The sequence below is a fragment of the Oncorhynchus gorbuscha genome, linkage group LG12 (genome assembly GCF_021184085.1).
Source record: "Oncorhynchus gorbuscha isolate QuinsamMale2020 ecotype Even-year linkage group LG12, OgorEven_v1.0, whole genome shotgun sequence".
NCBI classification, from domain to species: Eukaryota; Metazoa; Chordata; class Actinopteri; order Salmoniformes; family Salmonidae; genus Oncorhynchus; species Oncorhynchus gorbuscha.
Genome location: NC_060184.1, coordinates 982029 through 1000962, shown reverse-complemented (window position 1 = coordinate 1000962; position 18934 = coordinate 982029). Strand labels below are relative to the sequence as shown.

General features: G+C 39.3%; 1 protein-coding gene across 1 annotated transcript in view; it reads right to left on the bottom strand.

The window, feature by feature from the left end:
* tbx18 (T-box transcription factor 18) overlaps positions 1 to 18934 on the bottom strand; it is a 36970-nt gene that overhangs the window by 8341 nt on the left and 9695 nt on the right. The window contains exons 7-8 of the mRNA XM_046293122.1: positions 16651 to 16715; positions 10624 to 10715 (exon numbers count right to left, since the gene is read on the bottom strand). Coding sequence (XP_046149078.1) covers positions 10624 to 10715; positions 16651 to 16715 — 157 coding nt within the window. The remainder of the gene's footprint in view (positions 1 to 10623; positions 10716 to 16650; positions 16716 to 18934) is intronic.

The window sequence follows — 18934 nt, the reverse complement described above, 5'->3', positions numbered from 1 at the left end:
ACCAGTACAACAATAAGACCAGTACAACAGTCAGACCAGTACAACAGTCAGACAAGTACAACAATAAGACCAGTACAACAGTAAGATAACAGTAAGACCAGTACAACAGTAAAACCAGTACAACAGTAAGACCAGTACAACAGTAAAACCAGTACAACAGTCAGACCAGTACAACAGTAACACCAGTACAACAGTAAGACCAGTACAACAGTAAGAAAACAGTAAAACCAGTACAACAGTCAGACCAGTACAACAGTAAGACAACAGTAAGACCAGTACAACAGTAAGACAACAGTAACACCAGTACAACAGTAGGACAACAGTCAGACTAGTACAACAGTCTGACCAGTACAACAGTCAGACCAGTACAACAGTAAGACCAGTACAACAGTCAGACCAGTACAACAGTAAGACAACAATAAGACCAGTACAACAGTAAGACAACAGTCAGACCAGTACAACAGTAAGACAACAGTAAGACCAGTACAACAGTCAGACCAGTACAACAATAAGACCAGTACAACAATAAGACCAGTACAACAGTCAGACCAGTACAACAGTCAGACCAGTACAACAATAAGACCAGTACAACAGTAACACCAGTACAACGGTAAGACAACAGTCAGACCAGTACAACAGAAAGACAACAGTAACACCATTACAACAGTCAGACAACAGTAACACCAGTACAACAGTAACACCATTACAACAGTAAGACAACAGTAACACCAGTACAACAATAGGACAACAGTCAGACTAGTACAACAGTCAGACCAGTACAACAGTAAGACCAGTACAACAGTCAGACCAGTACAACAGGAAGAACAGTACAACAGTAAGACCAGTACAACAGCAATACCAGTACAACAGGACGAACAGTACAACAGTCAGACCAGCAAAGTAGTAAGACCAATACAACAGTCAGACCAGTACAACAGGAAGAACAGTACAACAGTAAGACCAGTACAACAGCAATACCAGTACAACAGGACGAACAGTACAAAAGTCAGACCAGTACAACAGTCAGACCAGAAAAATATTAAGACCAGTTCAACAGTAAGAGCAGTACAACAGTAAGATCAGTACAACAATAAGACCAGCACAACAGTAAGACCAGTACAACAGTAAGACCAGTACAACAATAAGACCAGTACAACTTTAACACCAGTACAACAGTAAAGCCAGTACAACAGTAAGACCAGTACAACAATAAGACCAGCACAACAGTAAGACCAGTACAACAGTAAGACCAGTACAACAGTAAGACCAGTACAACAATAAGACCAGCACAACAGTAAGACCAGTACAACAGTAAGACCAGTACAACAATAAGACCAGTACAACTTTAACACCAGTACAACAGTAAAACCAGTACAACAGTAAGATCAGTACAACAGACAGAGCAGTGCAACAATAAGACCAGTACAACAGTAACACCAGTACAACAGTAAGACAACAGTAAGATCAGTACAACAGACAGAGCAGTGCAACAATAAGACCAGTACAACAGTAACACCAGTACAACAATAAGACCAGTACAACAGTCAGACAACAGTAAGACCAGTACAACAGTAAGACAACAGTAAGACCAGTACAACAGACAGAGCAGTGCAACAATAAGACCAGTACAACAGTAACACCAGTACAACAGACAGAGCAGTGCAACAATAAGACCAGTACAACAGTAACACCAGTACAACAGTAAGACAACAGTAACACCAGTACAACAATAAGACCAGTACAACAGTCAGACAACAGTAAGACCAGTACAACAGTAAGACAACAGTAAGACCAGTACAACAGACAGAGCAGTGCAACAATAAGACCAGTACAACAGTAACACCAGTACAACAGTAAGACAACAGTAACACCAGTACAACAGTAAGACAACAGTAAGACCAGTACAACAGTAAGACCAGTACAACAGTAAAACCAGTACAACAGTCAGACCAGTACAACAGTAACACCAGTACAACAGTAAGACCAGTACAACAGTCAGACCAGTACAACAGTCAGACCAATACAACAGTCAGACCAGTACAACAGTCAGACAACAGTAAGACCAGTACAACAGTAAGACAACAGTAAGACCAGTACAACAGACAGAGCAGTGCAACAATAAGACCAGTACAACAGTAACACCAGTACAACAGACAGAGCAGTGCAACAATAAGACCAGTACAACAGTAACACCAGTACAACAGTAAGACAACAGTAACACCAGTACAACAATAAGACCAGTACAACAGTCAGACAACAGTAAGACCAGTACAACAGTAAGACAACAGTAAGACCAGTACAACAGACAGAGCAATGCAACAATAAGACCAGTACAACAGTAAGACCAGTACAACAGTAAGACAACAGTAACACCAGTACAACAGTAAGACAACAGTAAGACCAGTACAACAGTAAGACCAGTACAACAGTAAAACCAGTACAACAGTCAGACCAGTACAACAGTAACACCAGTACAACAGTAAGACCAGTACAACAGTCAGACCAGTACAACAGTAACACCAGTACAACAGTAAGACAACAGTAAGACCAGTACAACAGTAAGACCAGTACAACAGTCAGACCAGTACAACAGTCAGACCAGTACAACAGTAAGACCAGTACAACAGTAAGACAACAGTAAAACCAGTACAACAGTAAGACCAGTACAACAGTAAGACAACAGTAAAACCAGTACAACAGTAAGACCAGTACAACAGTAAGACAACAGTAACACCAGTACAACAGTAGGACAACAGTCAGACTAGTACAACAATAAGACCAGTACAACAGTAAGACAACAGTAACACCAGTACAACAGTAGGACAACAGTAAAACCAGTACAACAGTAACACCAGTACAACAGTAACACCAGTACAACAGTAGGACAACAGTCAGACTAGTACAACAATAAGACCAGTACAACAGTAAGACAACAGTAAGACCAGTACAACAGTAAGACAACAGTAACACCAGTACAACAGTAGGACAACAGTCAGACTAGTACAACAGTCAGACCAGTACAACAGTCAGACCAGTACAACAGTCAGACCAGTACAACAGGAAGAACAGTACAACAGTAAGACCAGTACAACAGCAAAACCAGTACAACAGGACGAACAGTACAACAGTCAGACCAGCAAAGTATTAAGACCAATACAACAGTCAGACCAGTACAACAGGAAGAACAGTACAACAGTAAGACCAGTACAACAGCCAGACCAGTACAACAGCCAGACCAGTACAACAGTAAGACCAGTACAACAGAAAGATCAGTACAACAATAAGAGCAGCACAACAGTAAGACCAGTACAACAGTAAGACCAGTACAACAATAAGACCAGTACAACTTTAACACCAGTACAACTTTAACACCAGTACAACAGTAAGACCAGTACAACAATAAGACCAGCACAACAGTAAGACCAGTACAACAATAAGACCAGTACAACAGTAAGACCAGTACAACAATAAGACCAGCACAACAGTAAGACCAGTACAACAGTAAGACCAGTACAACAATAAGACCAGTACAACTTTAACACCAGTACAACAGTAAAGCCAGTACAACAGTAAGACAACAATAAGACCAGTACAACAATAAGACCAGTACAACTTTAACACCAGTACAACAGTCAGACCAGTACAACAGTCAGACCAGAAAAATATTAAGACCAGTACAACAGTAAGACCAGTACAACAGTAACACCAGTACAACAATAAGACCAGTACAACTTTAAGACCAGTACAACGGTAAAACCAGTACAACAGTAAGATCAGTACAACAGACAGAGCAGTGCAACAATAAGACCAGTACAACAGTAACACCAGTACAACAATAAGACCAGTACAACAGTCAAACAACAGTAAGACCAGTACAACAGTAAGACAACAGTAAGACCAGTACAACAGACAGAGCAGTGCAACAATAAGACCAGTACAACAGTAACACCAGTACAACAGACAGAGCAGTGCAACAATAAGACCAGTACAACAGTTACACCAGTACAACAGTAAGACAACAGTAACACCAGTACAACTATAAGACCAGTACAACAGTAAGACAACAGTAAGACCAGTACAACAGACAGAGCAGTGCAACAATAAGACCAGTACAACAGTAACACCAGTACAACAGTAAGACAACAGTAACACCAGTACAACAGTATGACAACAGTAAGACCAGTACAACAGTAAGACCAGTACAACAGTAAAACCAGTACAACAGTCAGACCAGTACAACAGTAACACCAGTACAACAGTCAGACCAGTACAACAGTAAGACCAGTACAACAGTCAGACCAGTACAACAGTCAGACCAGTACAACAGTAAGACCAGTACAACAGTAAAACCAGTACAACAGTAAGACCAGTACAACAGTAAAACCAGTACAACAGTCAGACCAGTACAATAGTAACACCAGTACAACAGTAAGACCAGTACAACAGTAAGACAACAGTAAAACCAGTACAACAGTCAGACCAGTACAACAGTAAGACAACAGCAAAACCAGTACAACAGTAAGACAACAGTAACACCAGTACAACAGTAGGACAACAGTCAGACTAGTACAACAATAAGACCAGTACAACAGTAAGACAACAGTAACACCAGTACAACAGTAGGACAACAGTCAGACTAGTACAACAATAAGACCAGTACAACAGTAAGACCAGTACAACAGTAAGACAACAGTAAAACCAGTACAACAGTAACACCAGTACAACAGTAACACCAGTACAATAGTAAGACAACAGTAAGACCAGTACAACAGACAGAGTAGTGCAACAATAAGACCAGTACAACAGTAACACCAGTACAACAGACAGAGCAGTGCAACAATAAGACCAGTACAACAGTAACACCAGTACAACAGTAAGACAACAGTAACACCAGTACAACAATAAGACCAGTACAACAGTAAGACAACAGTAAGACCAGTACAACAGACAGAGCAGTGCAACAATAAGACCAGTACAACAGTAACACCAGTACAACAGTAAGACAACAGTAACACCAGTACAACAGTAAGACAACAGTAAGACCAGTACAACAGTAAGACCAGTACAACAGTAAAACCAGTACAACAGTAAGACCAGTACAACAGTCAGACCAGTACAACAGTAACACCAGTACAACAGGAAGACCAGTACAACAGTAAGACAACAGTAAAACCAGTACAACAGTCAGACCAGTACAACAGTACAACAGTAAGACCAGTACAACAGTAAGACAACAGTAACACCAGTACAACAGTAGGACAACAGTCAGACTAGTACAACAATAAGACCAGTACAACAGTAAGACCAGAACAACAGTAAGACAACAGAAAACCAGTACAACAGTAACACCAGTACAACAGTAACACCAGTACAACAGTAACACCAGTACAACAGTAACACCAGTACAACAGTAGGACAACAGTCAGACCAGTACAACAGTCAGACCAGTACAACAGTCAGACAACAGTAAGACCAGTACAACAGTAGGACAACAGTCAGACTAGTACAACAGTCAGACCATTACAACAGTCAGACAACAGTAAGACCAGTACAACAGTAAGACAACAGTAACACCAGTACAACAGTAGGACAACAGTCAGACTAGTACAACAGTCAGACCAGTACAACAGTCAGACCAGTACAACAGTCAGACCAGTACAACAGGAAGAACAGTACAACAGTAAGACCAGTACAACAGCAATAAGACCAGTACAACAGTAAACACCAGTACAAAATATTAAGACCAGTACAACAGTAAAGCCAGTACAACAGTAAGACCAGTACAACAATAAGACCAGCACAACAGTAAGACCAGTACAACAGTAAGACCAGTACAACAGTAAGACCAGTACAACAATAAGACCAGCACAACAGTAAGACCAGTACAACAGTAAGACCAGTACAACAATAAGACCAGTACAACTTTAACACCAGTACAACAGTAAAACCAGTACAACAGTAAGATCAGTACAACAGACAGAGCAGTGCAACAATAAGACCAGTACAACAGTAACACCAGTACAACAGTAAGACAACAGTAAGATCAGTACAACAGACAGAGCAGTGCAACAATAAGACCAGTACAACAGTAACACCAGTACAACAATAAGACCAGTACAACAGTCAGACAACAGTAAGACCAGTACAACAGTAAGACAACAGTAAGACCAGTACAACAGACAGAGCAGTGCAACAATAAGACCAGTACAACAGTAACACCAGTACAACAGACAGAGCAGTGCAACAATAAGACCAGTACAACAGTAACACCAGTACAACAGTAAGACAACAGTAACACCAGTACAACAATAAGACCAGTACAACAGTCAGACAACAGTAAGACCAGTACAACAGTAAGACAACAGTAAGACCAGTACAACAGACAGAGCAGTGCAACAATAAGACCAGTACAACAGTAACACCAGTACAACAGTAAGACAACAGTAACACCAGTACAACAGTAAGACAACAGTAAGACCAGTACAACAGTAAGACCAGTACAACAGTAAAACCAGTACAACAGTCAGACCAGTACAACAGTAACACCAGTACAACAGTAAGACCAGTACAACAGTCAGACCAGTACAACAGTCAGACCAATACAACAGTCAGACCAGTACAACAGTCAGACAACAGTAAGACCAGTACAACAGTAAGACAACAGTAAGACCAGTACAACAGACAGAGCAGTGCAACAATAAGACCAGTACAACAGTAACACCAGTACAACAGACAGAGCAGTGCAACAATAAGACCAGTACAACAGTAACACCAGTACAACAGTAAGACAACAGTAACACCAGTACAACAATAAGACCAGTACAACAGTCAGACAACAGTAAGACCAGTACAACAGTAAGACAACAGTAAGACCAGTACAACAGACAGAGCAGTGCAACAATAAGACCAGTACAACAGTAAGACCAGTACAACAGTAAGACAACAGTAACACCAGTACAACAGTAAGACAACAGTAAGAACAGTACAACAGTAAGACCAGTACAACAGTAAAACCAGTACAACAGTAAGACAACAGTAAGACCAGTACAACAGTAACACCAGTACAACAGTAAGACCAGTACAACAGTCAGACCAGTACAACAGTAACACCAGTACAACAGTAAGACAACAGTAAGACCAGTACAACAGTAAGACCAGTACAACAGTCAGACCAGTACAACAGTCAGACCAGTACAACAGTAAGACCAGTACAACAGTAAGACAACAGTAAAACCAGTACAACAGTAAGACCAGTACAACAGTAAGACAACAGTAAAACCAGTACAACAGTAAGACCAGTACAACAGTAAGACAACAGTAACACCAGTACAACAGTAGGACAACAGTCAGACTAGTACAACAATAAGACCAGTACAACAGTAAGACAACAGTAAGACCAGTACAACAGTAAGACAACAGTAACACCAGTACAACAGTAGGACAACAGTAAAACCAGTACAACAGTAACACCAGTACAACAGTAACACCAGTACAACAGTAGGACAACAGTCAGACTAGTACAACAATAAGACCAGTACAACAGTAAGACAACAGTAAGACCAGTACAACAGTAAGACAACAGTAACACCAGTACAACAGTAGGACAACAGTCAGACTAGTACAACAGTCAGACCAGTACAACAGTCAGACCAGTACAACAGTCAGACCAGTACAACAGGAAGAACAGTACAACAGTAAGACCAGTACAACAGCAAAACCAGTACAACAGGACGAACAGTACAACAGTCAGACCAGCAAAGTATTAAGACCAATACAACAGTCAGACCAGTACAACAGGAAGAACAGTACAACAGTAAGACCAGTACAACAGCCAGACCAGTACAACAGCCAGACCAGTACAACAGTAAGACCAGTACAACAGAAAGATCAGTACAACAATAAGAGCAGCACAACAGTAAGACCAGTACAACAGTAAGACCAGTACAACAATAAGACCAGTACAACTTTAACACCAGTACAACTTTAACACCAGTACAACAGTAAGACCAGTACAACAATAAGACCAGCACAACAGTAAGACCAGTACAACAATAAGACCAGTACAACAGTAAGACCAGTACAACAATAAGACCAGCACAACAGTAAGACCAGTACAACAGTAAGACCAGTACAACAATAAGACCAGTACAACTTTAACACCAGTACAACAGTAAAGCCAGTACAACAGTAAGACAACAATAAGACCAGTACAACAATAAGACCAGTACAACTTTAACACCAGTACAACAGTCAGACCAGTACAACAGTCAGACCAGAAAAATATTAAGACCAGTACAACAGTAAGACCAGTACAACAGTAACACCAGTACAACAATAAGACCAGTACAACTTTAAGACCAGTACAACGGTAAAACCAGTACAACAGTAAGATCAGTACAACAGACAGAGCAGTGCAACAATAAGACCAGTACAACAGTAACACCAGTACAACAATAAGACCAGTACAACAGTCAAACAACAGTAAGACCAGTACAACAGTAAGACAACAGACCAGTAAGACCAGTACAACAGACAGAGCAGTGCAACAATAAGACCAGTACAACAGTTACAATAAGACCAGTACAACAGTAACACCAGTACAACAACAGACAGAGCAGTGCAACAATAAGACCAGTACAACAGTAACACCAGTACAACAGTAAGACAACAGTAACACCAGTACAACAGTATGACAACAGTAAGACCAGTACAACAGTAAGACCAGTACAACAGTAAAACCAGTACAACAGTCAGACCAGTACAACAGTAACACCAGTACAACAGTCAGACCAGTACAACAGTAAGACCAGTACAACAGTCAGACCAGTACAACAGTCAGACCAGTACAACAGTAAGACCAGTACAACAGTAAAACCAGTACAACAGTAAGACCAGTACAACAGTAAAACCAGTACAACAGTCAGACCAGTACAATAGTAACACCAGTACAACAGTAAGACCAGTACAACAGTAAGACAACAGTAAAACCAGTACAACAGTCAGACCAGTACAACAGTAAGACAACAGTAAAACCAGTACAACAGTAAGACAACAGTAACACCAGTACAACAGTAGGACAACAGTCAGACTAGTACAACAATAAGACCAGTACAACAGTAAGACAACAGTAACACCAGTACAACAGTAGGACAACAGTCAGACTAGTACAACAATAAGACCAGTACAACAGTAAGACCAGTACAACAGTAAGACAACAGTAAAACCAGTACAACAGTAACACCAGTACAACAGTAACACCAGTACAATAGTAAGACAACAGTAAGACCAGTACAACAGACAGAGCAGTGCAACAATAAGACCAGTACAACAGTAACACCAGTACAACAGACAGAGCAGTGCAACAATAAGACCAGTACAACAGTAACACCAGTACAACAGTAAGACAACAGTAACACCAGTACAACAATAAGACCAGTACAACAGTAAGACAACAGTAAGACCAGTACAACAGACAGAGCAGTGCAACAATAAGACCAGTACAACAGTAACACCAGTACAACAGTAAGACAACAGTAACACCAGTACAACAGTAAGACAACAGTAAGACCAGTACAACAGTAAGACCAGTACAACAGTAAAACCAGTACAACAGTAAGACCAGTACAACAGTCAGACCAGTACAACAGTAACACCAGTACAACAGGAAGACCAGTACAACAGTAAGACAACAGTAAAACCAGTACAACAGTCAGACCAGTACAACAGTAAGACAACAGTAAGACCAGTACAACAGTAAGACAACAGTAACACCAGTACAACAGTAGGACAACAGTCAGACTAGTACAACAATAAGACCAGTACAACAGTAAGACCAGAACAACAGTAAGACAACAGTAAAACCAGTACAACAGTAACACCAGTACAACAGTAACACCAGTACAACAGTAACACCAGTACAACAGTAACACCAGTACAACAGTAGGACAACAGTCAGACCAGTACAACAGTCAGACCAGTACAACAGTCAGACAACAGTAAGACCAGTACAACAGTAGGACAACAGTCAGACTAGTACAACAGTCAGACCATTACAACAGTCAGACAACAGTAAGACCAGTACAACAGTAAGACAACAGTAACACCAGTACAACAGTAGGACAACAGTCAGACTAGTACAACAGTCAGACCAGTACAACAGTCAGACCAGTACAACAGTCAGACCAGTACAACAGGAAGAACAGTACAACAGTAAGACCAGTACAACAGCAATACCAGTACAACAGGACGAACAGTACAACAGTCAGACTAGCAAAATATTAAGACCAGTACAACAGTAAGACCAGTACAACAGTAAGAGCATTACAACAGAAAGAACAGTACAACAGTAAGACCAGTACAACAGCAAGACCAGTACAACAGTCAGACCAGTACAACAGCCAGACCAGTACAACAGTCAGACCAGTACAACAGCAAGACCGGTACAACAGTCAGACCAGTACAACAATAGACCAGTACAACAGTAAGAGAACAGTCAGACCAGTACAACAGTAAGACCAGTACAACAGTAAGTCCAGTACAACAGTCAGACAAGTACAACAGTAAGACAACAGTTAGGTTGGAGGATTCTTGTTTCAATAGAGGTTTTAAGAAACTATGTCTTACCTTGCTTAATTCCAGAGATGTCTTCAAATGTCAGGGATCTTAGAGACGGACGCCAGAAAGCGTAGGATTCTACTAGAGCCTCCAGACCCATCCTGGAACACACAGTTAAATACTGTATATTATACAATAAGTTATACTGTATATTATACACACAGTTAAATACTGTATATTATACAATAAGTTATACTGTTTATCAAACACACAGTTACATACTGTATATTATACACACAGTTAAATACTGTATATTATACAATAAGTTATACTGTATATTAAACACACAGTTAAATACTGTATATTATACAATAAGTTATACTGTTTATCAAACACACAGTTACAGACTGTATATTATACACACAGTAATATACAGTAAATTGTACACACAGTTACATAATGTATACTAAACACACAGTAATATATACTGTATATTATACACACAATTACAGACTGTATATTATACACACAGTAATATACAGTAAATTGTACACACAGTTACATAATATATACTAAACACACAGTAATATATACTGTATATTATACACACAGTTACATACTGTATATTATACACACGGTAATATACAGTGAATTATACACACAGTTACATAATGTATACTATACACAGAGTAATATATACTGTATATTATACACACAGTTACATACTGTATATTATACACACAGTAATATACAGTGAATTATACACACAGTTACATAATGTATACTAAACACACAGTAATATATACTGTATATTATACACACAGTTACATACTGTATATTATACACACAGTAATATACAGTGAATTGTACACACAGTTACATAATGTATACTATACACACAGTAATATATACTGTATATTATACACACAGTTACATACTGTATATTATACACACAGTTATACTGTATATTATACACACAGTTATGCTGTATATTATACACACAGATACAGAATTTATATTACACACACAGTTATATACTGTATATTGTACACACAGTTATACTGCATATTATACACACAGTTACAGACTGTATATTATACATACAGTTATATACTGCATATTATACACATGGTAATATATACTGTATATTATACACACAGTTATACTGTATATTATACAATAAGTTATACACACAGTTAAAAAGTGTATATTATACACACAGTTATACTGTATATTATACACACAGTTATACTGTATATTATACACACAGTTATACTGTATATTATACAATAAGTTATACACACAGTTAAAAAGTGTATATTATACACACAGTTATACTGTATATTATACACACAGTTATACTGTATATTATACACACAGTTATACTGTATATTATACAATAAGTTATACACACAGTTAAAAAGTGTATATTATACACATACATACTGTATATAATATGTTACACCTATCAGGTGGATGGATTATCTGTTAGGTGGGTGGATTATCTGTCAGGTGGATGGATTATCTGGCAGGTGGATGGATTATCTGTTAGGTGGGTGGATTATCTGTTAGTTGGGTGGATTATCTGTTAGGTGGGTGGATTATCTGTCAGGTGGATGGATTATATGTCAAGTGGGTGGATTATCTGTCAGGTGGATGGATTATCTGTTAGGTGGGTGGATTATCTGTTAGGTGGGTGGATTATCTGTTAGGTGGGTGGATTATCTGTCAGGTGGATGGATTATCTGTCAAGTGGGTGGATTATCTGTTAGGTGGGTGGATTATCTGTCAGGTGGGTGGATTATCTGTCAGGTGGGTGGATTATCTGTCAGGTGGATGGATTATCTGTCAAGTGGGTGGATTATCTGTTAGGTGGGTGGATTATCTGTCAGGTGGATGGATTATCTGTTAGGTGGGTGGATTATCTGTTAGGTGGGTGGATTATCTGTTAGGTGGGTGGATTATCTGTCAGGTGGATGGATTATCTGTTAGGTGGGTGGATTATCTGTTAGGTGGGTGGATTATCTCTCAAATGGATGGATTATCTGTCAGGTGGATGGATTATCGGTCAGGTAGATGGATTATTGGTCAGGTAGATGGATTATCTGTCAGGTGGATGGATTATCAGTCAGGTAGATGGATTATCGGTCAGGTAGATGGATTATCTGTCAGGTGGATGGATTTGTACACGGGGGCATTGTCATGATGAAACAGGAAAGGGTCTTCCCCGAACTGTTGCCACAGATTTGGAAGCATAGAATCGTCTAGAATGTCATTGTATGCTGTAGCATTAAGATTTCCCTTCACTGGAACAAAGGGGCCTAGCCAGAACCATGAAAAGAAGCCCCAGACCATTATTTTTCCTCCACCAAACTTCAGGCAGGTAGGGTTGTCTTGGCCAGATTCGTCCGTTGGGACTCCCAGATGGTGAAGCGTGATTCGTCACTCTAGAGAATGCATTTCCTCTGCTCCAGAGTCCAATGGCGGTGATCTTTACACCACTCCAGCCAATGCTTGGCATTGTGCATGGTGATCTTAGGCTTGGAACCCAATTTCATGAAGCTCCCAACAAACAGTTATTGTGCTGACGTTGCTTCCAGAGGCAGTTTGGAACTCAGTAGTGAGTGTCGCAACCGAGGACAGATGATTTTTACGTGCTACGTGCTTCAGCACACGGTGGTCCCGTTCTGTGAGCTTGTGTGGCCTACCACTTCACGGCTGAGCCATTGTTGCTCCTAGACGTTTCTACTTCACAAAAACACCGCGTACAGTTGACTGCGGCAGCTCTAGCAGGGCAGACATTTGACGAACTGACTTGTTGAAAAGATGTGTTGATGAAATAGACGAATCCACTCATTTGAAGGGTTATCCACATACTTTTGGCTATGTAGTGTATATCTAATATTATAAACTGTGTGTTTCAGGCCCCGAATACTGATTGGCTGACAAAACATGTATTTTTACAACTCTAATTACGTAAGTAACCAGTTTCTAATAGCAATAAGGCACATTAGGGGTTTGTGATATATGCCCAATATAACACAGCTAAGAGCTGTATCCAGGCACTCCGCATTGCGGTGTGCATAACAACATATATACAGTATCTTCACAAACTAAGCAGTTTTCATATGATTTTGACACTCATTTCAAATGAAATATATCTAAAAATGTTAAAAACACTCAACCATATTTGAATATGTTAGATTGTGTTTTTATGTAAACATATTTGTTGTTTTAATGCTGCTAATGTTGTTTGTATTAATGCTAATGTTGTTTGTATTAATATTCCTGTAGCTTTATGAGAATGTGATGTTATATGATGGTGTTATAAATATGATTTTGTTGGGAGGGGGGCAATTATTATTAAGGATTTTAAAAAACGTCTCTCTCTCTCTGAACGTCTCTGAATGTCTAAAACCTGAAAAAATACAATGAAAGCCAGGTTTTGGTCAAGTTCTTGGTGCCGTTGAAATTAAGAAGGGCCCCTTACATGAAACATCTACCACCATATTCTACAGTGGGTATGGGGTTCTCTTCTGCTCGTGCTTTCACTTTGCGATGCCAAACCCACTAGTGTGCGTGGCAAAAGAACTCTATTTTCATGTCATCCAACAAATGTAAATGCCTGTAGTTGGCTAAACGGCGTTGGAGCTTGGATTGGAGCCGGTGCTTTGGTCAGATGACAGGAAAATAGAGCTCTTTGGCCACGCACACCAGTGGTGGGTTTGGCATGGAAATGAGAAGGCACGAGCAGAAAATAACCCAATACTGTAAAATGTGGACCTGTGATGTAATGCGGCTATTCCACTGGTCCAGGGGCCCTTGTTAAGGTCAATGGCTTCAAGAACTTTACCCGGTAACAGGAGATTTTAACCAAAAACCTGGTTTCCTGCCAGGAGGCTGAAACTTGGACGCAAGTGGGTCTTCCTGCAAGACAGTAACCCCAAGCACACATCAAAATCCATAAGGAAATTGTTAATTGGCCACAAAATCAACATTTTGCAGAGGCCATCTCAGTCTCCGGACTTGAAACCCATTAAACAGCTATGGTTTAAATTGAAAAGATCAGCCCATAAGCACAGACAAAGGATATCAAGGATCTGGAAGGAGTCTGTATAGAGGAATGGTCTAAGATCCCTCCCAATGTGTTCTCCAACTCACAAAACATTTTATAAAAAGGCTCAGCGTCGTTATCCTCAAGGTGAGGTATTGAAAGGTATTGAAAGAAACCAGTGGGGTTAATCATTTTAACCACTACCTTTTTTTAGGATTAAAAAAAAACTTTCTCTTTCTCTGAGCATTTGTATTAGCATAAAATTATATAATTTCACAATTTTTGGGCCATTCAACATAGCTCAGTATTTGTGTTATTTATTTTATGCACTTATTTTGCTCATCTTTATCACGGGTGTCAATAATTATGGACCTCACTGTATATATACAGTACCAGTCAAAAGTTTGGATCATACTCATTCAAGGGTTTTTCTTTATTTTTACTATTTTCTACATTGTAGAATAATAGTGAAGACATCAGAACTGTAAAATAACGCATATGGAATCATGTAGTAACCAAAAAAGTGTCAAACAAACCTAAACATATTTTAGATTCTTCAAACTAGCCACCCTTTTCCTTGATGACAGCTTTGCACACTATTGGCATTCTCTCAACCAGCTTCACCTGGAATGCTTTTCCAACCCTCTTGAAGGAGTTCCCACATATGCTGAGCACTTGTTGGCTTCTTTTTCTTCACTCTGCGGTCCAACTCATCCCAAACCATCTCAATTGGGTTGAGGTGGGGTGATTGTGGAGGCCAGGTCATCTGATGCAGCACTCCATCACTCTCCTTCTTGGTCAAATAGTCCTTACACAGCCTGGAGGTGTGTTGGGTCATTGTCCTGTTGAGAAACAAATTATAGTCCCACTAAGCGCAAACCAGATGGGATGATGTATCGCTGCAGAATGCTGTGGTAGCCATGCTGGTTAAGTGTGCCTTGAATTCTAAATAAATCACTGACAGTGTCACCAGCAAAGCACCATCACACCTCCTCCTCCATGCTTCACAGTGGGAACCACACATGCAGAGATCATCCGCCTGTGTGGTCAAAAAGACACTGTGTTTGGAACCAAATATCTCAAATTTGGATTCACCAGACCAAAGGAAAGATTTCCTCTGGTCTAATCTCCATTGCTCGTATTTCTTGCCCCAAGCAAGTCTCCTCTTCTTATTGGTGTCCTTTAGTAGTGGTTTCTTTGCAGCAATTCGATCATGAAGACCTGATTCAAACAGTCTCCTCTGAACAGTTGATGTTGAGATGTGTCTGTTACTTGAACTCTGTGAAGCATTTACATATTAGCAGAATTAAATGAACCTATCCTCTGCATCAGAGATAACTCTGGGTCTCATGAGAGTCAGTTTCGTCATAGCTCTTGATGTTTCTTGCGATGTTGATGATGTTTGTTTGATGTTTCTGCATTTGAAGAAACTTTCAACATTCTTGAAATGTTCTATATTGATTGACCTTCATGTCTTACAGTAATGATGGACTGCCGTTTCTCTTTGCTTATTTGAGCTGTTCTTGCCATAATATGGACTTGTATTTAACCAATTAGGGCTATCTTCTGTATACCACCCCTACTTTGTCACAACACAACTGATTGGCTCAAACACATTAAAATGGAAATAAATTCCACAAATTAACCTTCAACAAGGCACACTTGTTAATAGAAATACATTCCAGGTGACTACCTGATAAAGCTGGCTGAGAGAATGAAAAGAGTGTGCAAAGCTGTCCTCAAGGCAAAGGGTGGCTACTTTGAAGAATCTCAAATATGAAATATATTCTGATTTGTTTACAATGTAGAAAACAGTAAAAAGAAAGAAAGAAAGAAAGAAAGAAAGAAAGAAAGAAAGAAAGAAAGAAAGAAAGAAAGAAAGAAAGAAAGAAAGAAAGAAAGAAAGAAAGAAAGAAAGAAAGAAAGAAAGGAAGAAAATCCCTGGAATGAGTAGGTGTGTCCAAACTTTTGACTGGTACTGTACATACACACAACCCATGCTCTGTCTCTGTAACTATCCAGTAATGTGTAGAGGAACTCACCGGTTTCTTCCTGAGTCTCTGAAGCCTTTAGCAAATGGGTTCCTGTCAATCTTCAACCTGGTGATCTGAAGACAACAACAACAACCACAACATCAGACCATCAACAACAACACAAGCAACACAACCATATTAGCATATTGTCAGATTCCCTCAAACATCAGTTACAAAAAGGAATGATCTGTACATTCTTCTCCTGTCTGTAAACATTATAGTAGAGAAGGATTGGTCTGGGAATGATCTGTACATTCTTCTCCTGTCTGTAAACATTATAGTAGAGAAGGATTGGTCTGGGAATGATCTGTACATTCTTCTCCTGTCTGTAAACATTATAGTAGAGAAGGATTGGTCTGGGAATGATCTGTACATTCTTCTCCTGTCTGTAAACATTATAGTAGAGAAGGATTGGTCTGGGAATGATCTGTACATTCTTCTCCTGTCTGTAAACATTATAGTAGAGAAGGATTGGTCTGGGATTGTAAACATTATATTCTGGGAATGATCTGTACATTCTGTCTCCTGTCTGTAAACTTATAGTAGAGAAGGATTGGTCCTGTTTGTAAACATTATAGTAGAGAAGGATTGGTCTGGGAATGATCTGTACATTCTTCTCCTGTCTGTAAACATTATAGTAGAGAAGGATTGGTCTGGGAATGATCTGTATTATAGTAGAGAAGGATTGGTCATTCTTCTCTTCTGTCTGTAAACATTATAGTAGAGAAGGATTGGTCTGGGAATGATCTGTACATTCTTCTCCTGTCTGTAAACATTATAGTAGAGAAGGATTGGTCTGGGAATGATCTGTACATTCTTCTCCTGTCTGTAAACATTATAGAACGATTGGTCTGGGAATGATCTGTACATTCTTCTCCTGTTTTAAAACATTATAGTAGAGAAGGATTGGTCTGGGAATTATCTGTACATTCTTCTTCTGTCTGTAAACATTATAGTAGAGAAGGATTGGTCTGGGAATGATCTGTACATTCTTCTCATGTCTGTAAACATTATAGTAGAGAAGGATTGGTCTGGGAATGATCTGTACATTTTCTCCTGTCTGTAAACAATTATAATAGAGAAGGATTGGTCTGGGAATGATCTGTACATTCTTCTTCTGTCTGTAAACATTATAGTAGAGAAGGATTGGTCTGGGAATGATCTGTACATTCTTCTCATGTCTGTAAACATTATAGTAGAGAAGGATTGGTCTGGGAATGATCTGTACATTATAGTAGAGAAGGATTGGTCTGGGAATTCTTCTGTCTGTAAACATTATAGTAGAGAAGGATTGGTCTGGGAATGATCTGTACATTTTTCTCCTCCTGTCTGTAAACATTATAGTAGAGAAGGATTGGTCTGGGAATGATCTGTACATTATTCTCCTGTTTGAAAACAGTAGAGAAGGATTGGTCTGGGAATGATCTGTACATTCTTCTCATGTCTGTAAACATTATAGTAGAGAAGGATTGGTCTGGGAATGATCTGTACATTCTTCTCCTGTCTGTAAACATTATAGTAGAGAAGGATTGGTCTGGGAATGATCTGTACATTATTCTCATGTTTGAAAACAGTAGAGAAGGATTGGTCTGGGAATGATCTGTACATTCTTCGCCTATTTGTAAACATTATAGTAGAGAAGGATTGGTCTGGGAATGATCTGTACATTCTTCTCATGGCTGTAAACATTATAGTAGAGAAGGATTGGTCTGGGAATGATCTGTACATTCTTCTCATGTCTGTAAACATTATAGTAGAGAAGGATTGGTCTGGGAATGATCTGTACATTATTCTCATGTTTGAAAACATTATAGTAGAGAAGGATTGGTCTGGGAATGATCTGTACATTCTTCTCCTGTTTGTAAACATTATAGTAGAGAAGGATTGGTCTGGGAATGATCTGTACATTCTTCTCATGGCTGTAAACATTATAGTAGAGAAGGATTGGTCTGGGAATGATCTGTACATTCTTCTCATGTCTGTAGACATTATAGTAGAGAAGGATTGGTCTGGGAATGATCTGTACATTATTCTCATGTTTGAAAACAGTAGAGAAGGATTGGTCTGGGAATGATCTGTACATTCTTCGCCTGTTTGTAAACATTATAGTAGAGAAGGATTGGTCTGGGAATGATCTGTACATTCTTCTCATGGCTGTAAACATTATAGTAGAGAAGGATTGGTCTGGGAATGATCTGTACATTCTTCTCATGTCTGTAGACATTATAGTAGAGAAGGATTGGTCTGGGAATGATCTGTACATTCTTCTCCTGTCTGTAAACATTATAGTAGA